Consider the following 24,993-nt stretch of genomic DNA (forward strand, 5'->3'; position numbering starts at 1 on the left):
GATGACCAAAGAAGTCTGCAGTGGAGAAATTTTATGTACCACAAAACTTGGGAAAGATAAAGCAGTAGGGGGTGGCTTCCTGAATTCTTCAAGTCATATCACAGAGAAGCCAACTCATCTGGTTAAGTAAAAGAGATGACAAAGAAATACTCTACTAGTTGATAGGAAACCCATTCTACAATGAAATGTATAGAACAACTACAGGCCATTACAATCGATACAGTCTACCTCTATGAAACAACAAAATGACAGGTAGCCCAACGTCTAACTGTGCCTTTCTTCCTAAGTGAAAAACTTTCATTTATCTAAAATGTGAAAGTTTATTTCATATTGTGAAACATACAATAATTTTATTTCATATTGTAATGAATTCAGTGATAATCAAAGCATACACTCTAATATCCTAGTTTTGATATTGGACTCCAGATATTTAAGATGTCACCATTGGGGAAAGCTGGCTGAAGGACTCTTTCTATTAATTATGGAACTCTCCATGAGCCCATGATTACTTGAAAATAAAAAGTTAAGAAACACTTCAGAGAGCCTTCAAGTCCTTACTGAGAGACTTAGACAATCCTGTGAAAGTGTTCTGATTTCCTGAAGTCATGTGATTTTGTATGGTCCTGTTTTTAATGCTGAGTTAACCTGAGTAGGTGTTAATCATGCATTTCCTTTCCCAACCATTTTGCATGAATGTAAGTTAGTTTATTCTACGTTTTGGCAAAAGAGAAACAAGTAGGCTTTACTTAACTAAGAAAATTATCTTAATTATTTCAGAATATCTAACATTTTTAAAGCAAAAAAGGAAGAGCCACTTACGATCATCATACGTGGTGGTATCAGACAAAGAGCTACTCTCTGAGGGGATTATGTCTTCTGTGAATGAAAATAACTGCTTTTAGTATAATTATGCATTTATACAATTAGAGGGGCCCTAGAAGAACAACTTTCAAGGGAGTAAATTTTATCTTCTTTTAAAAAAATGTAACTAATTACAGTGCATTAAAAATAATTAACTACTGTAGTAAGAATCGACTCATATACTAACAAAAATCAAAACATCTTACATATTGTACGAATATTACATTAGATTATTTCTTAAAATGGAACAGACTTCAAGGGAGTGCTGGTTTTAAACTAGTTTTCGGTGTTTCTTCTACACTGGAAGAAAGCTTTACCTACATTTTTGGTGCTTACAACCAACAAACTGGAAAGAAAAATCATGCCATTCTTATTGTAAATGCTAAATGTTATATAAAACACAAGCGAATTCTCATTTGAGAATCTACTCTTAGCATTACTTGTTTTTTGACCTGTTCCTGAAAGAAAGGGCCTTCTCTATTTCTTTTCTTTTTTGTTTTTGAGACAGGGTCTCATTCTGTTGCCCAGGCTGGAGTGCAGTCGTGCTATCATGGCTCACTGCAATCTCAACCTCCTGAGCTTAAACAATCCTCCCGTCTCAGCCCCCTGAGTACCTGAGACTACAGGTATGCACCACCACACCTGGCTAATTTTTTTGGATTTTTAGTAAAGATAGGGGTATCACCACGTTGGCCAGGCTGGTCTTGAACTCCTAGGCTCAAGCGATCTGCCTGCCTCAGCCTCCCCAAGTGCTGGGATTAAAGGTGTGAACCACTACAACCAGCCAAGCTTTTCAACAGGTTTCTCAACAGTGGCACTACTGACATTTTGAATTGGATAATCCTTTGTCCTGGGGAGCTGTCCTGTGCATTATAGGATTTCCAGCCTCCCTGGATGAGAACCACTGAATTAGGTTTAAGTCTTGGTTTTGCCATTTATTGACTGCGAGACCTTGGGCAAATTACTTAATCTCTAAGCATCACCCAGCTGAACCCTACAGTGGGGGTAACAACAGTACCTATCACATAGTACTGGGGTGAGGTGTTAGAATAACGGATGTAAAGCCCCTAGCTCAGCTCCCAGCATTACATGACAAACGCTCAGTAAATATTAGCTAGACTTACTGCTTTTGTTACCTAGACACTGCGTTCTGGTTGGTAATGACCGTAACACTCTGACTATTGCTGGTGTCCATCAAATGTTAAATAACATGGCCTGGCAAAACGGCTCACACCTGTAATCTCAGCACTTTGAGAAGCCAAGGTTGGTTGATCACTTGAGGTCAGGAGTTTGAGATCAGCCTGGCCGACACAGTGAAATCCCATCTCTACTAAAAATACAAAAATTAGCCAAGTGTGGTAGTCCATGCCTGTAATCCCAGCTACTTGGGAGGCTGAAGCAGGAGAATTGCTTGATCCTGGGAGGTGGAGGTTGCAGTGAGCTGAGATCACACCACCGTACTTCAGCCTGGGTGACTTTGTCTCAAATGGAAAAAAAAAAAAGTATTCAGTAAAGAGAAATAACTCAGATGTTTTGATCTGCATTGGCAAATCATTCCATATTTAGTTGAGTGTTTTGGCACAAGATTCTAGGTAAATATAATCCTTCGATATAAACTTCAAAACCATTATGAAGGGAAGCTCTCCATCCAATCTCTAATGTTAATCTGTACCAGAAACAAGTGAACTATCTATTAGACACGTAGTGGCGCTTGAAGGCAAGGTGCCAGTATACTCAGCTGTCAGGCACACTTTCACCATAAACGAGAACATTTAAGTTTTGCAGTTTGAGGATGAATGGGCCATAACAAATGGCCATAAAGTTAAGCACAATGCTAATCACCCATATCTGTAGGTCTAGAAATTAACCACCCCCAAGGCCAACTGGATTTCACATTCAGTCAAAGCTACTCTACATTATTCAGCTGTGGTGCACTAACACTTGTGTGTTGATGTCTGTATATTCCCTTTCCAAAAGCCATGTCTCTGCTTTGTAAATTACATGCTCTATACCCAAGTATAATCTAAACTCAGTTACTGTATTTCATCAAATCTAAGATATATATTTTAAGCACCAGTTAAAAAAAAAAAAGTACTGCCAAATATTATTATAACACACCATCTAGTGTGTTAAGAACTATTACAAGGCTGGGTGTGGCTCACACTTGCAATCCCAGCACTTTGGGAGGCTTAGATAGGAGGATTGCTTGAGCTCTGGAGTCTGAGAGTAGCCTGGACAACATGGTGAAACTCCATTTCTACGAAACATTAGCTGGGCATGGTGGTGCACACTACAGTCCCAGCTATCAGGAGGATCACCTGAATCCAGGAAGTCGAGGCTGCAGTGAGCTTTGATGGTGCCACTGCACTCCAGCCTGGTGGACAGAGAGAGATTCTGTCTCAAAAAGAAAAAAAAAAAAAAGGAACTATCCCTTAGATGTTAAATTGTAAAGGAAAAAACATGTCTTGAAATCAAAGAAATACAATCATATTTCAATCACCACAGCTGAAAACCATGCCAATAACCACGTAAAGCCAATCGGACTTTAAATCTACCTGTGATTTCTTGGTTTACTTTTATTCTGAAAATTAAAGTCATAAATATATAATGTTGAGAACTTGGGAAATACAGAAGAGTATTATTAAGAAGAAAATTTAAAAAATAGAAAAAATTTAAAAAATAAAAAAGAAGAAGAAAATTAAGTTACTTGAAATTTCGCAACTATTAGTATTTTGAAATATTTCTTGTCTAGTCTTTGTGTGTGCTTATTTCTACAAAATTGGGATCATGTTGTGGTAACAATTTTATATCTGACTTTTCTGCATTTCACGTTATATCATGACCATTTGCCCATATCTTTATTTTTAAACTTTGTTTACTTTTTCTTTTTTCTTTTTTTTTTGAGACAGGGTCTTGCCCCGTCACCCAGGCTGGATTGCAGTGGTGCAATCATAGCTCCCTGCAGCCTCCACTGCCCAGTCTCAAGTGATCCTCTCATTTCAGCCTCCCCTGTAGCTGGGACTACAGGTGTGCACTACCATGTCTGGCTACTTTTTAAAATATTTTTTGAAGAGACGGGGTTTCACCATGCTTCCCAGGGTGGTCTCAAACACCTTAGCTTGGTGTGATCCACCCACCTCGGCCTCCCAAAGTGCTGGGATTACAGGTGTAGGTCGCCATGCCCGTGCTGTCCATATCTTTAAATAGCCTTCATAAATCACAGAATTTTTAAATCAAGTTTACACACTTATAAGACTGAAATTCCAAACAATTTTTATCCTAAGAAACCCCAGTTTTGTCAGGCACAGTGACTCACACTTGTAATCCCAGCACTTTGGGAAGCCAAGGAGGGTGGATCACCTGAGGTTAGGAGTTTGAGACCAACCTGACCAACAGGGTGAAACCCTGTCTCTACTAAAAATACAAAATTAGCTGAGTGTGGTGGCGCATGCCTGTAACCCCACCTACTTGGGAGGCTGAAGCAGGAGAATCGCTCGAACCCAGGAGGTGGAGGTTGCAGTGAACAGAGATTGCACCACTGCACTCCAGCCTGGGCAAGAAGAGCCAAACTCCGACTCCCAAAAAAAAAAAAAAAAAAAGGAAAGAAAACTTAGTTTTGATCATCTGGTTTTTCTTTTATCTCTCACCAAATTAACTGGTAACTGGTTTGGAAATGCTACATACCATTAAGTATTGAGTAGGGACTCAAAAAAAAAAAAAAAAAAAAAAAACCTTACTTGTTACTAACCTGGTAACACTGTTGCTTTCTGGCTGGGTTTCTTTCCACACCTAATTCGATATTCGTTTATTGCATTTTCAATCTCCTGAAGCTTTCTCACTGCATCTGTGTAATCTTGCTTTCGCTTTTTCTTCACAGTTTTACAAAGGTCTGGCTCACTAGCAAGTTTCTTTGCAGCTTCCACCAGCTTTTGTTGTATTAGGAAATTACTCTCCAGCTCTTGCAAAGTAGGATCCTGCATTTTTATATAATGACAGCTTAATTTTTATGGACACATACGACCAGCTCTCACATGCATTGTGTAATAAAACTTCTTGTGGACTTTCTTGAATCAGATGTTCTTTGAGAATACTATCTTCCTAAGTTTTACCGCATAGACATCTCATTAGTCCAAACCTCTTCTCTTTCCAAGGACCCTTCCTTGAGTCTTTCATTCCTTCATTTGGTTGGGTCAAGATCACAGTTTTCACAGATATATTCTTAAAGCTCATGGATGCAGAAGGTTATATTCATATGCATAGCTTTAGAGACAGATAAATTTGGGTTTGACCTTCTTTTGGTGGTTTCTGGTTGTATGACCCCAGATACATTGCCTAGAACCCTGTGCCCAGAACTGACACACAGCTTCATCTTTTAATGGTTCAGTTTTTTCGTTTGTAAAATGTAGATAACACCTACCTTATGAAAGTAGGTTGAAGATCAAATGAGACAATACATGTGCATTGCTTAGCTCAGAGATAGGTACGTAGTGAGCACTCAATAAATAGCAAAGATTTCCAAAGATGGGAACAGCTAAAATTTTCTAAAGCTAAGATGGTCAAATTTCTACAAGAAACATAGGTACGGTCATATTGACTGATGACATGCAAATGAGAAAGTATTATACACTCTATATCAGCTAACAAATGTTTTATCTTGATTGTAGCTCAGTGCTGTGCATGTATTATCTCATTTAATACTCATTGGATCCCTTGGAGGGAAGTCCAATTGTTATCTGCATTTTACAGATGAGGAAAACTGAGGCCTGAGAAATGAGACTTTAGAGAGGCTAAACTATTTGCTATTATTTAGTTTTAAGTAAATGAACCTAATGCTGCAGTTCTTAATTCTTAAAATACTGCCTCTCAATTGAGAAGCATTTGGAGTTTCATTGAATGCTCTCTTTGATTTGGGGAATAAAGTAGCGAAAAGTAACTCAATTTTGACTGGAGTGGGGATGAAAGAAAGAGTTCAATTTGGTGTGCATGATCCATCTCTATTGGTGAGATAACATACAGCAGAGATTCAAAAACCAAAGGAAGTACACTGTACTCAGACAGCTTTCCTGTCTCATGATTAACTGAAAGTCTCAGAGATGTCGTTCATACCTCTTCACTCGGCAGCAACTTGTCATCTAATTTGAACGTAGTACCTACACGTCTTCTGACCTGAGGAGGCTTCTCACCTATGTTCAGGGGATACTCCTTTGGCATTTTGCCTGTAAGCTCCTGTAAAACAGGACAGAATTAAGAGCAGATAATTGACACTGGTCAAAGTTGTCAAACACAATTTGATAAGCCCAAAACACAGACTCACAGCCTCCCGCAGACAGATCTTCTTAAGCTCCTCAACTTTTTTCAGAAGTTTTTCTTGTAAAAGTTTCTCCTTCTTTTTTAGTTCAAGGATTTTCTCTCTCTTTTGCTCCTCACTAACTTCTGAGTCTTGAGAACCTAGGGAATCGGGGAAGGGCAGGGAAGGTTTATATAAGGCATGTTTCCTTCCTTTCTAAAGAACAAAGGATTTTTAAGCTAAAGCTGCTTATTAAATGGTAGTTTCTTTTCTCCTTGTTTCTCAACATAATAAAAGGAAACTGGAAAACATTTTCTCATTCTTCTGGGCATCAAAGAGAACCTGGTAATAAAGTGTTCCTTTTTGGGCCGGGCACGGTGGCTCAAGCCTGTAATCCCAGCACTTTGGGAGGCCGAGGCGGGTGGATCACGAGGTCAAGAGATTGAGACCATCCTGGTCAACATGGTGAAATCCCGTCTCTACTAAAAATACAAAAAAATCAGCTGGGCATAGTGGCGCGTGCCTGTAATCCCAGCTACTCAGGAGGCTGAGGCAGAAGAATTGCCTGAACCCAGGAGGCGGAGGTGGCGGGGTGCCGGGAGCCCCCCCTTTCCCCCCACCCGGGGTAAAAAAAGGAAAAATCTTTCTCCAAAAAAAAAAAAAAAAAAAGTGTTCCTTTTTGGATTCTGGCTCAGTCCTTTTGGGGATAATGATAAAATGCTTAACATCCCAGACACACCCAAGGAAAATTTTCATTTTTCTGAGCAGAAGAGAAGATAAGATAGTTCTTGAGTAGTTGTTTCAAGTGTTCTTTTTAGAGAGTAAGTAAGCAAGGAAGGCCGGGCACGGTGGCTCACACCTCTAATCCCAGCACTTGGGAGGCCAAGGCGGGCAGATCATGAGGTCAGGAGTTCGAGCTCAGTCTGGCCAACATAGCGAAACTGCATTTCTACTAAAAATACAAAAATTATCAGAGTATGGTGGCATGTGCCTGTAGTCCCAACTACTCAGGAGGCTGAGGCAGAAGAATCACTTGTACCCAGGAGGCGGAGGTTGCAGTGAGATGAGATCACACCATTGCACTCTAGCCTGGGTGACAGAGTGAGACTCTGTCTCAGAAAAGAAAGAAAGAAGGAAAGTAAGTAAGCAGGCAAGGAAAAGAATAACCTGTGTGAAGGAAGATTCAGATTCACAAGCTGACAGTGAGATTTAGATGGGATGAATCATTTTAGTAAAGTTACATATACTTAATAAGAGATTCCAGAATTTTTACAGAGGAAGGGCTTAGGGCAAGCTATCATATTTGAATGGGTATGCTTGTAATCATGTTTGTACAGCATTTTATATTGCATGGAGAATTAGACAATTATCTGTATCAAAAACTAAATGCTGGGAAAAGCAGCTACTGTGGAAAATGTTCTTTGAAGCCACACATCTGTACTCCTCATCCTTGCACCTCATATTACTTGCACAACCTATTCATAATTTGACTTTCTCTATATTCTTTAAAAAACTAGCCTTAAATTTTTATTCAAAGTCGTTGCATACATATTTATGGACATACTTATTTATTCCCAAAAGAATAGATTAAAAGATGGATTTAGAAGTGGTTTATGACCAAAGAAACAAATAAAATAAAGATGGTTTGCACGTTCTCTAATCCCAAGATGTTACCTGAGGAGATTAAACTGCCATTGCTTGCCATGATGAACTGACTTTTCGCCTCCAGTGTCACCAGCTTGGAGGCTCTCTGTGTTCCTGTCTCAGTCAAATCCATTGCAATCTCATCTAAACTCCTGGCTGAAGGAATTTTTGCCTAAGAGGTACACAACAATGAAACAGAATTCACTTAAACAGACTTCAAATTCATAAAACAATTAAGTTAACATACAATAAAAATATCAACATGGGATAATTTAAAATTCTAGCATATTCAAGTGGGATTCTTCAGACAACACACACACACACACACACACACACACGCAAAGCCTTAAGTGTTGTAGTTAAAATGTTTTAATAACTATACGTGATTTTCTGATGGCGTGGTTCAGCTACTAATTTTAAAATGACATCAGCAACATCACCACCAGCAATGTCACCAGTATACGAACATACCAGTATGTCACACATGCATGCCAAAACATTGGCCAGTCTTACAACTTTTAAAGCAGCTTACATAATGCCTATCATTTAAACATATAAAAAACGGAAACAGTTGGAAGTTGAACACGACAAAATCTCAGAGAGCAAAAATGCTTGTGCTTGCATCTTTTCTAAGAAGGCTTATATTCTGAACAGAATGCAAAAAGGGAATCTGTCCCTATAGAAATGCTGCCAGTTACTTACTTTGCTTTGCTTCCGGTCCAAGTAAAACTGATGCTGACTAATTGCCATTACCCAAATGGACTTGATGAGAGAAGAGTTAGCATACCATGTTTGCACAAACAGGCCACTTTGCCCAAAGGTTCTTCTTGACACTGAAATCCTGAAAGATTTAAGAAAGCACTCAAATACTACTCCTCCAGCCCAGCATGATGCAAAATATACCCCATGAGCAGCATTGTAACAAAGTATCTTCCCCTTACTTGTCTTTCTGTTATAAAAACTCTTATGCAAATGAGGACCAAGTTTCTGATTTTCTCCTTTTACATCAAAACAATTCAGAACTAAGTAATCGCTTTCTGGATAAACAGCATGTTTAAAAACACATACGATGAATTCAAAAGCTGGTAAGAATCAATCAAATTAGAGATCGTACAAAAACATTTAGTTAGAAACTCTAAGGATGTGCAGCCATCACAAGTGATTAGAAATAAATGGGATAAGATTTTAAAGATACAGCAACCAAGTGTGGGATGAGCACCTAATTCAAGGTAAAAGAGAGTCTCAGATCTAGGTAGATTTGGCTGGCTACGACATTATCAGAGAATGCACTTAATGATAATGCCTGAAACTATGCAAGTCCAAAACTATCCAGAGTGCTTGCTGCTTGTACATCAGATGGAAAGAGGAAAGGGGAGGGGGGAGGAGAGAGGAGGAAAGAGGGGGGAGGGAGGAGGAAAGGAGGGAGGGGAGTAAAAGAGAGAAAGAGAACACGCAAGAAGCAGACAGACTGTGTGTGTGACAAGGTACTAATGTTCTTTGTAAGAATTTGGCTTATCTCTTCGGGTCACCTTTTGATCACAGGTATTTCCTCCCATCACTCTGGCCTTCAAACATCCATAGCCATCTTGGGACTGAAAAGTACCCACTAAGGACTGATTAAGAATTTCTCTTAAGGCCCGACATGGTGGCTCAGCATTTTGGGAGACCAAGGTATGGATCATCTGAGGTCAGGAGTTTGAGACGAGCCTGGCCAACATAGTAAAACACTGTATATACTAAAAATACAAAAATTAGCTTGGCATGGTGGTGCATGCCTGTAGTCCCAGCTACTTGGGAGGCTGAGGCATGAGCATCACTTGAACCTGGGAGGCAGAGGTTGCAGTGAGCCAAGATTGTGTCACTGCACTGCAGCCTGGGTGACAGATTGAGACTCTGTCTTGGGGCAAAAACAAAAAAAGAATTTTTCTTAAGATATATAAGAACCCACTTCCTGACTTCAGTTCATATTGATAACTTGGCTTTTTTTTTTTTAATTAATGACCAGGAGCACCAACATTTTAAATGAGCAAAAGATCTGAATAGACATTTCTCTACTAACAATATAAGAATAGCTGAGAAGCACATGAAAAAATGCTCAGCCATCATTAGTTATGAGGGAAATGCAAATCAGAACCACAAGAAGGTACCACTTCAACCCACTAGGATGGCATACACACACACAAAACTAAAAATAACAAGTATCAGGATATATACTGCTGGTTGGGATGTAAAATAGTGCAGCACTTTGAAAAGCAGCCTTGCAGTTCCTCAGAGGGTTAAAGATAGTTACCATCTGACCAGCAATCCACTCCTAGGTATATGCCCAAGAGTCATGAAAACATATGTTCATACAAAAACTTGTACACAAATGTTGATCGCAGCATTATTTGTACAGTAACTGGGTCATACAGAGAAAAGTCCTTGATCCTCACCTTCGTGGATCATGAACTTCAACAGCAAATTTTTTCTCACGGAAATATAAGTTCTCCAGCTGTTTCCATTGGAATAACTAAAGAAAACAGAAAACCCAGTGTTATTTATCCTTGTTTTTACTAAGCCTATAAATCAGCTTAACAATCAAAAGACTATAAGCTCCAAGAAGGTACACTGATAACGATGAAGCATGAATATGTGATTCAGCCTTTTTACAAATCAACTATGACCTGAAACCATTTTATTCCTTCTGCTGACAGCAATCTTTAACTATTAAGATTACCGCCCCAATACATCTTCCTCGAACAGTAAAACCAACCATCTGTGGAAGAACATGTACACTATTTTTCCTCTTACTCAACTGTATAATAAGGAAATCTGCACAGATTCCAGTAAGCACCAACCTTCTCAAAGATGTTGGTTTCATAGCTAAATGGAAAGACATTCAAAGGGATGTTTCAATAACATCTAAGATTGAATTTCAAAAGAATGCAAAGTGAAAGTAAAACGGAACCCCCATGCAGGGGTGATTCTCCAAGATACCAGTTTCCTACCTATGAAGAGAGTTCCCCTAAATGCCACAGAAACCTAGCACCAGTAACTGGGGGCAGAGAGTGGGTAGGAGGGAACACCAGAGCCTCTTCTCGGTTTCTGAGCTAGAACCACCAGCTTTTGAACATCGCTCCCAATCTCTGTACACTCTGATATACACACTACTGATACGCTATTGCTGGACCCAGTTCTGTCAGTCGACTGGGAGAAATAAACCAGCTTTTGAACATCGCTCCCAATCTCTGTACACTCTGATATACACACTACTGATACGCTATTGCTGGACCTAGTTCTGTCAGTCGACTGGGAGAAATAAACTTTCCTAACAATGTGCATTTGCAAACCGAATAATTTGAGAGAAAGCAGCTCATTCACAGAATCAAGGATGCCTTGCTATGTTTTCTGGGCTGCTTCCGAAGCTCTCTACAAGATAGTGTACTATCCTGAGCCTTAGTTTGTCCTGTCAACTTGGACTTCATGGTTGAATTCCTCTCCTCTGTCCCCAGTCTGGGTTAGGGAAATACCAATATAGAGATTTCATTCCATTATTAGACTTCGGCTGGATTTAAAAATTATGTTCAAATAATTTTAAAAGATTATTTTTAATGGTCTAAATAATAAGCACTTCTCTGCATTGCACTATCAGCAAAACCATTTCCTGACATACGGGAACCCAGGCTTTTCACAAACATGTAAACCTCATCATGTAAAGCAACAAAATGAGCTGAAGGTTTCTATGCATATGCAGGCATGGGAAAAAAGCGTTTGGACTGGACTCCCCAATTCCATACAGAGTGAAATAAACCAGCACACCCTAACAACACAGCCCTCCGTGGTCCACGCACATAGCTGTCTGTAACTACAACATTCACTCAGGTTCAAAGAGGAATTAATAAAAGTATAAAGCTACATACCAATTTCTTAAAATCTCCATAAACTTGAGGCTTTCATTTCTTTAAATCCAGAGGTTCCAAAAATGGGACAGAAATGTGAGGAAAAAACTTAGGGTTCTTCTGACCTCCCCACTTCCAGACAGAAGCTCCGGTGAGTTCTGAACTGAGTTTCATAAGACACTTAGGTGTAGCTCAATTTCACAAACTGAGCCTCCCACGGCTGACACAATACTGACATCAGCAACTCTACTGAGTGACACCTCCCTAATTCTATTTCTTCCTCCCATCACAGAGAGGAGGGCAAAGTTCTCAGTGGCAGATTTTCCCAGAAAAGAGACCTTTCTAAAATGGGGGGGGGGGGGGGGGGGGGGGGGATTTCCCTGATACTTCCTGGGAAGTAAGTTGCTTTGAATCCAAGGACAAATTTCACCGGAGGCTGTTTTAGGAAGACATTTCTACCCTAGTTTACTCACCCTGAACATGAACAGGTTCTACAGGAAGAGTTACAATGCAGCTCAGCTGTGTTTTCCTTTGCGTCCATTCCCACACACATAAAAACCGGGGCTGGACTTGAAACATGATCTCTGAAAACCACCACCTCCCCCTCTTATCACTTACAAATGTGAAACCCTAGCGCTTTGGACTCCATTCAGCCTGCCCCTGCATTGATAGCAAATACGCTCCCTGCAAGCAAAATCTCTACTTAAAAGGTGAAGGATTTCAGTTTACTTAGAGAATTTGAAATAATTAGACAGTAACTGGGTTTGCATAAGGTTATGGGAATGAGACTGGGTTTTAAGTATGAAAGGCAGAGAGCAATTCATTTCCCCACCTGTAATCTTAAAACTTTGTGCCAAATATAATTTTATATATGTGCATATGATAGTATAAATGTGAATTGTAATGACACAAAATTCAGTGGTTGCTTCTGGGGGCAGATGGCATGAAGAGTAAGCTATAAAGAAACTTCAATATCATTAGCAATGTTTTCTCTTATTAATAAAAATAAGATGAAGTAAATATGACAAAATATTAGTAATATCTATTTAAGTGGTTTTACAGATATTGTCATATTTTTGGCACTCTTGTGTATTTCTCAAAATTAAAATAATAAAAGTTTATGTAAAATGAATATAGGTTGGTCTATTTTATACAAGAGTGAGATTTTCACCGTCCAACCAGTTGGGAGGTCCGTGTTTTAAACATTAAATATTATTGCCATTGTGATTCTTTTTAATGTTTGAAGTTGCTAGGAAAATATTTCTAATTGTAGTGGCAGTTGATCTAGCTGGCAGCTGGATATAAGCTGGCTTTTCTTTTGAAATTGCTGAAATCAGTAACACTTTCTTGTGCTTGCATGAAAAAGAAAAAAAAAAGAAGAAAGAGAAATTACTGAAATCATTCTCCTATTGTGTTTTTTATTTCTGGATTTTCCATATCTGAGGGCCAGGATGTAGCTCTAAAAATGGCAGTGGAGATGAGGTGAATTCATTTGCTGAAAGATTATTGCTCATGCACCTTGCCTCAGACAGTACCTGGCACAGAGCAGGCAACTGATCAATGTTCATTCCCCTCCCTTTCCCCAGTGTTTATCTTAGAAGATAAATAAGAGGCACCCTCTGGTCAAAATAATGAGGGGGACCGGGAGCAGTGGCTTGGCTGGGCGCAGTGGCTCATGCCTATAATCCCAGCATGTTGGGAGGCTGAGGCAGACGAATCACTTGAGGTCAAGAGTTCCAGACCAGGCTGGCCAACATGGTGAAACCCATCTCTACTAAAAATACAAAAATTAGCTGGGCGTGGTGTTGAGAACCTGTAATCCCAGCTACTTGGGAGGCTGAGGCAGGAGAATCACTTGAACCTGGTAGGTGGAGGTTGCAGTGAGCTGAAATTGCGTGGCTATACTCCAACCTGGACGACAAGCAGCAAAAATCCGTCCCAAAAAAGAAAAAAAAAAAAAGTCATCAGGGGATTTCAGACCAATGGAAGGAGAAGGGGATATTGGTCAAATAAATATCCACAGGCCAACCTGACTTGTTGGGCTTCTGCATTAAAGAAATAGCCTATCCCCCATATAATAAGGAATACTCAAAATTGCCTGGAAGATAAAGAAGGGTTGCAAAGAAAACATTCTGTATTTGAGGAAAGAGATCAAAGTTTAAAGGAAGGTACAAGGAAGTTAAATATGTTTCCTATTTTCTATTATTTGGACAATATTAGTGTCCATAGAGAGTAGTACTATTACAGGATATAGTATCTTACAGGGTAGAACTATTACATATGTGTGTGTGTGTGTATATGAAATATATGCATGTGTATGTACATGTACACTTGTAATTTTCATATTAAAACAGAAAAATATACTTTGCCCAGGTCAAAATGTTCAGTCTTGGAGATTAACAAAAAAAAAAAAAAAAAAAAAAAGGAGCTTTATTTGTCTTGCAATACAGTTAAGAGTATGCACTGGAATGTTTTCTAAAGTGATAATTATATAAGCATAATAATAATCACTGGCGAGTGTTTATTATTGTCTATGTGGCACCTACTAGAAGCTACAAGTTTGAAAACTATGTTGTTTTTAGATAAAATCTATGCTGCTAGTGATGAAAGGGAAATAGTTGTAAGGTGAAAATAAAATTAGGTCTCTGGAGATTTCTTTCTACTCTACGCTCATCTTGAATGATTAGTTGTGCCCTTTGGTATCAAAAGAAGGAAGTAGAGAGTGACTGAAGAATAATACCTGGGATTACTTTGCGATTGCAAAAGTAAATAGACGGATAAAATATTAAAAGACGAGCAACATAAATAACATTAACAAAGAGATAATCAAGAAATTACAACAGGAGGAGAATATATCTTAAGGTTACAAATCCTGTCTTAAAAGAAATAAAGTGTCAAAGAAAAACAAAACAAAAAAAAATAAGAAATGTCAAAAATTTAAAACTGACACAGAAAATCATGGTGGAATCAAACAGTATTTTGAAAGTGAACCGTATATAACATTGTAATCACAAGAAATTCCATTAATCCTAAGATTAAGTAAAAAAAGTATTGATGGTTTTAGAATAATTTGCTGCACATGATTACACTTTGTTTAATGAAATGAATATGCTGAATATTTAAGCCACTTTGTTGAAATCTATAATCAATATTTAGATTCTACCCACTTTTACAGACTTAAAGAACCAGAAGAAATCACCTCTCCCCTGCCCCACCCCACTATTACAATGGTTCCTAAATATCTGAGGCTACTGTCAAACTTTAGCAAAAAAAATACTACAAGGAAAAGCACAGGGACTTTTAGGAGACAGGGCACTTGTACTTCAGATATGTATTTCAGTGGCTTTGGGAGTCATTTATTCATTCCTTTTCAATCAACAGATATTTCTTGAGTGCCTTATATGTTCACGGTCTTGTTCTTGTCAGCAAATAAGGGACAGAGCCCCTCCATTGTGGGGCTCACAAGAACCAAGTCAGATTGCCTTGGTTAGCATTCTGGTACTGTCACTTATAGCTGTGTTGTATTCGACAAGGTTAACTTTCCTGGGTCTCAGTGTCTGCATCTATAAAATGGGACCATTACCTCAGAGAATTGTCGGAAGTGGTCAGGGAAACTATGTTTGTCAAGCACTTAGCCCAGTGCCTGGCTCAGAATCAAAATTCAGTAAGCGATAAAGTCAGCTATATTTTTAATAAAGAACTCTCAGTTCACCTCTCCAATTTTATCACTTGGAGGGTAGTCACTTAATAGGAGAAACAAAAGCAAAAACTGCTGCTGGATCCACATCTTTCCATTATTGAGAAACAGCTGAGTTATTCTGTTAATGTATCTGTGTCACTCAGACTTCCAACTCTGTGAGTTTCGGGCTTTATAAAAACTGGCTGCTATATTTCTGTTTATTTCATTGGGGGTTTCCTGATACACCCTCTAGGTAGGAAATTTGTTCATCGTTTCTGTATCATGGAGGACATGAGGAGGGAGGGGCGGGTCACGGCACGCCCCACAGGCAGACAAAGCAAGCTCCCTCCTGCCCAAGGAACCCAGGAAAAAAGGAATGTGCCCCAGCATGCACAAAAATGCTGAGGAGCGTGCACCTGCCACGTGCTAGGAGGACCTCCCCAGGGGCGTGAAAGACCCAGGGAAAGCCTTGAACAAAAAGGATCAAACTGTCTTTTAAAATCTTGATGAATTGAAAGTAGATGCCACCTAAAGGTTTCACCCTAGGACAGGAAAGACGTCAGGAGAGGTTTGGCTTTTTAATGGCAACTTATAGTACCTACAGGTTAATCATTTAACTGCAAATTCACCTGGAAATGACTAAATCGGAGACAGTCACCGCTGCAGTATATGACTGTACATCAATGACTCACATGGTGGGGGATCCCCCACTATTATTACCTGAAGCGAAACAAAATCACTATATTATTGATTTATTCGTTTTTCATTTTGAAAGATTACACGTGATGCATATACCGTTAGTACCTCCTGGAATTTCGCAGAACTATGGGTTTGTATAAAGCCCCATTGATCTACCTTCTTTCCATCAAATGTTTATGTGACTGAGACAAAGTCTCTGACCTCAAGGAGGGTACAGGCTATCCAAGTGCTGATGGTTTTAGAATGATTTGCTGCACATGCACAGTTAACGAATAGGTACAGTTAACACCAACAGTGCTGACATAAACTAAGTGCTTAGCTGCAGCACTAAGATGTTGTATCCATTATCTTATTGAGTCTTCCCAACCACCACATGGTGCAGTACTATTTTAGCCTCACTGTGCAGAAGAGAAAACTGAGGCTCAGAAAGGTTTAAGCAAATTGACCAAGGTGACACAGCTAAATAGGGGCAGATATTGACACGTGAGTCTCGCTAGGCTCCAAGATTCCCAGTGTATGACCACAACATGCCATTCTGCCTTTCTTGCCTGGGAAGAATGCTATGTAGCATTTATGTTTTTAATAAAATACAAAAACAAAACAAAAAAGAAGAAGAAAAAGAGAAAAAAGGAGTAATTCTTATTTCTTCCTCAAATAAAGAAGAAAGTATTATGGCAGCCATTTGTGGGATAGAACTGAGTCCCTTTAATTTTTTTTGTTTTTTGATACAGGGTCTTGCTCTGTCACCTAGGCTAGAGTACTGTGGCATGATCATGGCTCACTGCAGCAACCTCAACCTCTTGATCTCAAGTGATCTTCTGACCTTGACCTTCTGAGTAGCTAAGACAACAGGTATGTGCTACCACACCTGGCTAATTTTTAAATTTCTTGTAGAGATGGGGTCTCCCTATGTTGCCCAGGCTGGTCTCGAACTCCTGGGCTCAAGGAATCCTCCAGCCTTGGCATCCTAAAGTGCTGGGATTATAGGCATGAACTACCATGCCCAGCCTGAGTCCCTTTAATTTTTCTTAGTGGTTCTCAACCTGTGGCAATTTCTGCACACCTCCCTCTCCTCCCAGCCATCAACCTCAGGACATTTGATGATGCTTGGAGACATTTTTGGTTATCACACTGGAGAAGAGGGTGCTACCAGCATCTACAGAGTAGAAGTCAGGGATGCTGCAAACATCTTACGGTGCACAGAACATGATGCCCCCCACAGCAGAGAACCATATGGCCCCAATGTCTACGATGCTGATATTGGGAAATCCTGCCTTAGAGGATAACATATGGTGATATAAATAGGCTTTGGTAGGTGAAATGTGCTGATGAAGGATATCACGATTTTTACTCTTAAACAATGAATTCTGGAGTTCTATTTCTTTCGACTATGGCTGTTCACATTGCTTTACATATGCAAATGCTACCCACTAGAGGGACTTACAACAATTGATCAGACTAGAAGGGTCAGCTGTGCTAAACTAAAATCTCATAAAAGTACCCAAATGGTATACACTCCAGGAGTGAATGTATTTTTTCAGAGATGATCGCATAACCTTACAAATAAAACACCGTATCTTAAATGCAAGGAGTAAAATCTTGAGTATTTTCCAAAAAGCTTAGACGAAGAAGTTCTAGGTATTGGGAAATGTGTAATGTAGAAACCAGACCACCTAAAAGGATGTCATCTCACCCAAGTTTCCTCTGTGACCGAATCTCTAACCTCCCCAGGCTGAGGTAATGACTTCCTGTTAAGACTCTCATTAGAGCGCTCACTGATATATGCCACCAGGGCTGAGCTACTGCACTGGGCACCTATGTGACTGTTCTAGATATTTACAACTGGTATTCCTATGGTTTTGTACCTAGTGTGGTTATTAAATATTTTCAATAAAATACCTAATTTTGAATACATTCTTTCTTTCCAGATAGATCGTCAGATAGTACTTTACATACATTATATTTTCAATAAAATACCTAATTTTCAATACATTCTTCATTCCAGATAGATGTACTTTATATTCTTTGTCTCACGTAACGAAAAAGCCACAATCCATTGATGACAGGGATTGCGGCTTTTTCCTTAAGCAAGACAAAGAATACAAAGTACTCATTCAGGGCCCCTGTAAATGCAATGGGCTTAATACATTTTTGTTTGCAGGGGAGTATAAAATCAGAATTGCATTCTACAATTAGAATAGAATTGCATTCTACAGTTAGAAACATAGGATAGATAAATTTGACAATTCGGCTTATCACTGAAGCCTTGCTACCCAAAAAAAAAAAAAAAAAAAAAAATCCCAAACCTGCCAATCATTGGTCACAAGTATAGAATAAAGAAACTTTGGACAAGCACGATGGCTATAATCCCATAATTTTGAGAGACTGAGGTGGGAAGATCACTTGAGGCCATAAGTTCAAGCTTCGGCAACATAGTGAGACACCGTCTCAATAACGGAATTTTAAAAATGAGTGGGGTATGATAGCACATGCCTGTAATCCCAGTTGCTTGAGAGGCCGAGGTAAGGGGATTGCTTGAACCCAGGAGTCTGAGACTGCAGTGAGCTATCATTATGCCACACACTCCAGCCTGGGCAACAGAGTGAAAACCTCTCTCTTAAAAAAGAAAAGAAAAATCTTTACTGTTCATGCCTCTTCATAGAACTATTTTATAGTACTTTATGTACTAATTGCTTTTCTCTGAATTCAGACTAGTCAATCCTATATAAGAACTATCTTTCATTTTTCTTCATGTGCCAACAATTCAACCATGTGGTAAATGCCTAGATACATAAAAGAATAGAAAGAACAATGGGCATCTGATAGTTCTGCCTGTCCAGCAGCCACTCCCTCTTCTTCTAATAGCGTCTTCCATTTCTACAGGGAACTCCACAGGTTCTAGCTACAGTGGTCTTCTCCCGTTTTTGAGATAGATTCTAGCTCTGTCGCCCAGGTTGGAGTGTGGTGGCGCAATCTTGGCTCAGGGCAACTTCTACCTCCCAAGTTTAAGCAATTCTCCTGCCTCAGCCTCCTGAATAGCTGAGATTTTACAGGCGCCTGCCACCACACCCAGCTATTTTTTTGTATTTTTAGTAGAAATGGGTTTTACCATGTTGGCCAGGCTAGTCTGGAACTCCTGACCTCAAGTAATCTGCTCACCTTTGCCTCCCAAAGTTTTGGGATTACAGGCATAAGCCATCACTACCGGCCTCCTTCAAGTTTTTTAGAACATGCCCATCTCCTTCCCATCGGCATACCCTGTTCTGTAATAAGAACAAACCATACTGTTGTTTATGAGCTTTCTGCCCTTCAGGTGTCAGGTTAAATATCACCTTCCTCAGAGAAGCTTTCCCTGAACACACCAAATGTCCCCTCCCTGAATCCCATGACTGTCCTTCCATCTCATTTGTTTCCATCAATTAAAAATTTATCATTGTGTCTTTATTTATTTGCTTGTTTCTCACCAACTATCCCTCCAAAGATATCAAAGGAAACAAATACCGTGTGACAGAAAGTACTGATCTCCTCCAGGATCTATTTTTCCTACTTATTTTTAGTAATAGAACATGTTGAGTTATGTTTGGCATGGTGGCTCACGCCTGTAATCCCAGCACTTTAGGAGGCCAAGGCAGGCAGAACACAAGGTCAGGAGTTCGAGACCAGCCTGGTCAACATGGTGAGACCCCATCTCTACTAAAAATACAAAAATTAGCTGGGAATGGTGGTACGTGCCTGGAGTCCCAGCTACTCAGGAGGCTGAGGCAGGAGAATCGCTTGAATATGGCAGGCAGAGGTGGCAGTGAGCTGAGATCGTGTCACTGCACTTCAGCCTGAGCTACAGAGTGAGACTCTGAAAAAAGAAAGAAAGAAAAAGAAAGAAAGAAAGAAAGAAGGAAAGAAAGAAGGAAAGAAAGAAAGAAAGAAAGAAAGAAAGAAAGTAAAGAAAGTAAAGAAAGAAAAGAAAGAAAGAAAAAAGAAAAGAAAAGAAAAGAAAAAAGATCATCTTGAGTTAAGGCTTTGCCCAGGGCCACCCACTGAGAGATAGTACCTCTCGGCTGCCCTTGCACTCAGAGTTGGTACTTTCCAAATGACAGAGGGGCCCGCCTAGGACTCCCTGTTTCCATCTTCTTCACTAATACCCAACCAATTTTCTAAAAGTTCCATGTATTACGAGAACTGCCTAAAATTCTAATTATGGTCAACTCTGGGAGGAGAAGAGAAAGATGGTGCTAACCAATATACTTTCTATAAATTAAAGTATGGTGTGGAGGGGAAAATAACCCACTCAGTGAAATAACTCACTAACTCATTGGATCCTCACAATGATCTGTGAGGTGGACAGTAGACAAGAGTTGTCTCAATTGGATAGCTGAAAAAATGAAGGCCCAGAAAGGTTGAGTGACAGCTCTGAGTCAGCCAGCTGGTCAGTGGAAATGCTGAACTGGTTCTTACTTCAAATCCATGTTATAGAATGGGAGTTCTCCTCCCACTGACTCTGCAGAAGGTTTTAACAATCAGATTGATTACTGGTGTGGTTGAAGCTTAGCTACACATTCTATAAACAGGATGGACCAGTCTCTGGTTGACATTATACGATCCAATTATTTTCCCCATACCATGCTTTATTTGGCATTAATGTAGAAAGAGAATAACCCATGTTTTCTGCTCCTACAGTTAATCTCATCTGGAATTTCCGCAGTGTCAGAAGTAGCTTCTGATCCAGGTCCAAGGTGGTAGGGTCATGGTAGAAAGAGGAGCTTAGAAATGCTCCAGACAGCTGTGCTTAAAACAATAATGAAGTCACTGTCTTTAAATACAATAACCTTGTAGTTTTATGAGAAGAAAACAGGAAGACTTTTGTGCTTGTTAATTAATTTGGCTTTAGGTATTTGGGAAATATATATAAATATATGTGGAGAGAGAGAGAGAGAGAAACTGAAAGCTAAGAACATTTTCCAACCCTCACATGTCCTGGGGTGATGAAGTACACCTCAAGTCTTTCTTGGCATGATATAATGCAAAAAGAGACTAAACTTGAAAGGCATTCTGTCCCACTATGGACACCGTGACAGCATGCCATTTCATCTCCGCCATCTGACAGGCTCCGGTATTCCCCGAGGAAATATTTACTGAAGAGATACAAATCTGTCATGACATAGACTAATACTTGGCTCAGTCCCTGACCCACTGTCGGCTTCTTTATGAAGAACAGACATTTTTCCTTGAACAATAAATTCTTAGAAGGAACACAAGGCTGCTTCTTTTATTTTTATTTTTTAAGTGAAACTTCATCGGTCTCTAAGACCAAATGTCCTGCCATTCGGAATTAAGTTGAGTTCTGGTATGTTTCACATTCCCTAAAAGTCTGCAGTGACATATTAATACACAAAGGGAGGATTAAAAAGTAAAACTGCTTATGTTCTGAATTTTTAATACCCTGAATGTTTGTGGTTTGTAACTTGAGATTAAAAATTTTTCCTTAATTTGCATCACATCTTCAGGCATGATGGTTAATGAATTAGGAGGTAAAGGAGGTGTTTATACATCTCTGAAAACAGAAAATTTGAGGGTGGAGGCCGGGTGTGGTGACTCACCCCTGTATTCCCAGAACTTTGAAGGTTGAGACAGGCAGATCACCTGAGATTAGGAGTTTGAGACCAGCCTGACCAACATGGTGAAACCCCACCTTTGCTAAAAATATAAAATTAGTCAGGCATAGTGGCACATGCCTGTAATTCTAGCTACTTGGGAGGCTGAGGCAGGAGAATCAAACCTAGAAGTCAGAGGTTGCAGTGAGCTGAGATTGTGCCATTGCACTCTAGCGTGGGTGACAAGAGTAAAAAGCCATCTCAGAAAACAAAAAAGAAAGAAAATTTGAGGGTGGATTCTTAGTACCCTGAAGCTGCGGGTTTGTAGCATTGTTGGATCCCTCTCTAACCAATGATCGAAGAATATTTTTCATACCCTTTAATTGTCTACTACTAGTGATGACGGTATATCAGCCATGGTGCTACATTTGTCCTCCATGTCTTACAACCACCTTACACAGTTAGTGGCAATACCCTTGTGCAGATAAGAAAACCACTTTTAAAGAGAGATTAAACAACAGGCTCAAGGTCACACAGTAAACAGATACCAGGGGTAGGGGTTGGGATGCCTCCCAAACTCTTGCCCCTGGTATCTACACACTGGTTGAAAACAACTTGTTAGCACTCCAGACTGGCAAAAAACCCATACAAATAAAAGACTTGAAGAGCATCTGCTGGGTGCTCTGGGAGGTAAAACAAATACAAGCTGTCCCCTGTCCCCCAACATTCACAGGTGATAAATGAAACAGAAAGGTCTGAAGGTCACTGCTGGGAGATCTTGGAACAACCCCTTTCAAAACAACCTTTTAGCATCAGTCTCTCTTATTCTTAGAATATTTCCCTCCTTCTGGCCTGCTTTTCAGCCACATTAATTGTAACAAGACAGGATGTGGCTCAAGAGACTGGCACTTTAAGGCCTGTCATTACAGCCTTTGTTTCATTAGAGTTTGCCAATTTGACCTTCATTCCTGCTGGTTCATTGGTGAACTTGAAGCCTGCACAGGTTCACACAAATAGCTGAAGCATGATCCTCCTTTAACAGAAGGCTGTGCTCACAGTCCTTTAAATTATGCATCCTTTCATTTGTGTAAACTAGGCCAGCAGAGGGACTGTAGAACAGCTTCAACCCTTACGTTGTTTGAACATAAAAAAAATAAAATAAATATATGGAAGCAAAATCCATTGTCAGATTTTAACAAAAGAAGAAAGGAAGAAGCAAACAATGGAACAGAGTAGACCCTCCTTAAAAAAAATGGAGAAAGAGAAGGCCGGAAAATGATAACATGGGCTGGGCAGGGTGGCTCATGCCTGTAATCCCAGTACTTTTAGGAGGCCAAGAGGGGGCAGATAGCCTGAGATCAGGAGTTCGAGACCAGCTTGGCCAGCATGGTGAAACCCCGTTTCTATTAAAAATTCAAAAATTAGCCAGGCATGGTGGCAGGCACCTGTAATCCCAGTTCACTGGAGGCGGAGGCAGGAGAATCACTTGAACCTGGGAGGCAGAGGTTGCAGTGAGCCGAGACTGCGCCATTGCACTCCAGACTGGGCAACAGAGCAAGACTCCATCTCAAGAAAAAAAAAAAGAAAAAAGAAAGTGATAAGATAGACTGCATAGGGTTTTTTGTTTGTTTGTTTGTTTTATAAAATGAAATAGAAAAACTCTGCAAATCAGAAAAAGGAAGTAGCTTCTGGCCTTGTCTAGACTCCGGAATGAACAAGTAAACCTGATTATGATCAGTGTCAAGCAATATTTGCCAATTTCTATGAAACTGTGAATGTAAAGAAAGGCCTATGAGTCATGAGTAAAGGAGAGGAAATTAACAGCAATATTTACTGTGCAGATTCTGATTCACCACTATTTTGAGAGAAAGCTTGGGTGCTGTTAGCAGACACATGTACATTTTACTGGAATCTCAATCTTATCAAGCCACATTAGCTAAGAAATTACTCGTGGGTTGCTTTAAGTAATATTTTACATAGAAGATTCAGAAAAAACAGTAAGACTCCTGAGTGTTAATTCTTAAGTAAAATTCAGAAGAGAAATAAGTTAGGAAAAAAAAAAAAATCTCAGTACAGGTGAAGTCTACCTTAAGAAAACGTGATAGGCAGTATTTTGGTCTTGCAGAATAGATAAACTAGGGTAAGGTATTTGCTTTGACCGGGACTTTTTATTATGCTTTGCAAACTCCACTTCTGCAAATGGAACCAACTGTGATGTCCATCAAAAGTGAATTGGTTAAATAAGTTATGCATTTCTACATAATGAAACACTTGGCAGCTTTAAAAAAGTAAAAAGAAATCAGTTTATAAGTGAGCTAGGGAAATATGGCAAGGTATAAAACACTGTATATTAGATTTCTCTATCTTTGTAAATGCTCAGAACATACACTGACAAAATCTAAATTAACTAGTACCATTTCCTTAACAGTAGTTGGTTGACATGGGGGAAAAATGGGGATTGCAGAAAGACTTCCTCCCCTAATGCATTTTCTGTAGTGTTTGTTGCTGTTTTTTTTTTTTTTTTTTTTTTTTTTTCCTTTTCCTTGCCCTGATTAATTTTTCTTTCTTTTTGTAGGGAGGGAAAAAAAAAAAAAAAAAAGCTAACAATTAAAAAAAATTGATTTAAAAAAATATTTGAAGTCTGGGCGCAGTGGCTCATGTAGACTTCTAGCAGTTCGGGAGGCTCCCAGCAGGTTGGGAGGCCGAGGTGGGTGAATCACGAGGTCAGGAGTTCGAGACCAGCCTGTCAAATATAATCAAACCCCATCTCTACTAAAAAATGCAAAAATTAGCCAGGCATGGTGGTGTGTGTGTGTAGTCCCAGCTACTTGGGAAGATGAGGCAGGAGCATCACTTAACGCCAGGAGGTGGAGGTTGCAGCAGTGAGCTGAGATCGCACCACTGCACTCCAGCCTGGGCGACAAAGTGAGACTCTGTCTCAAAAAAAAAGTGAAAAAAATTGGGTGTCCTTCATTTGTAATATTATTGATCAGAAATTAGGTTTTAGAAGCAAATGTTGAAATATAAGCAGGAACAATAGTACTTATACTCCTCTTGAAACTTAATTAAGTATTCCTTAAATTGATCTTGGTCACAGAGCTTATAAAAATGCTAACAGTATGATTACAGAGGACAGCTCTCTCACTGTCCTCTGCTGCTTGTTGAATGATGAATGATGCACTGTTGTTTTCATTGTTTGTTTTTTTTTTTTTTTTTTGATACAGGATTTTGCTCTGTCACCCAGGTTGGAGTGCAGTGGCACAAACATAGTTCATTGCGGCCGGGCGCGGTGGCTCAAGCCTGTAATCCCAGCACTTTGGGAGGCCGAGGCGGGTGGATCACGAGGTCAAGAGATCA

The 24,993-nt window shown here is 39.6% G+C and overlaps 1 protein-coding gene across 6 annotated transcripts in view; it reads right to left on the reverse strand.

Annotated features, from left to right (window-relative positions):
- The window catches only part of FRMD4B (FERM domain containing 4B), a 364,030-nt gene that overhangs the window by 16,332 nt on the left and 322,705 nt on the right, over window positions 1–24,993 (reverse strand). For all 6 annotated transcript variants that reach the window (XM_032290457.1, XM_032290458.1, XM_032290454.1 and 3 more), the window contains 7 exons: window positions 10,225–10,301; window positions 8,495–8,633; window positions 7,823–7,964; window positions 6,176–6,309; window positions 5,968–6,087; window positions 4,610–4,835; window positions 820–876 (listed from right to left, as the gene is read on the reverse strand). In XM_032290457.1, coding sequence (XP_032146348.1) covers window positions 820–876; window positions 4,610–4,835; window positions 5,968–6,087; window positions 6,176–6,309; window positions 7,823–7,964; window positions 8,495–8,633; window positions 10,225–10,301 — 895 coding nt within the window. The remainder of the gene's footprint in view (window positions 1–819; window positions 877–4,609; window positions 4,836–5,967; window positions 6,088–6,175; window positions 6,310–7,822; window positions 7,965–8,494; window positions 8,634–10,224; window positions 10,302–24,993) is intronic.

The sequence above is a fragment of the Sapajus apella genome, unplaced genomic scaffold, assembly GCF_009761245.1.
Source record: "Sapajus apella isolate SASKATOON/1434 unplaced genomic scaffold, GSC_monkey_1.0 scaffold23, whole genome shotgun sequence".
Taxonomy (NCBI): domain Eukaryota; kingdom Metazoa; phylum Chordata; class Mammalia; order Primates; family Cebidae; genus Sapajus; species Sapajus apella.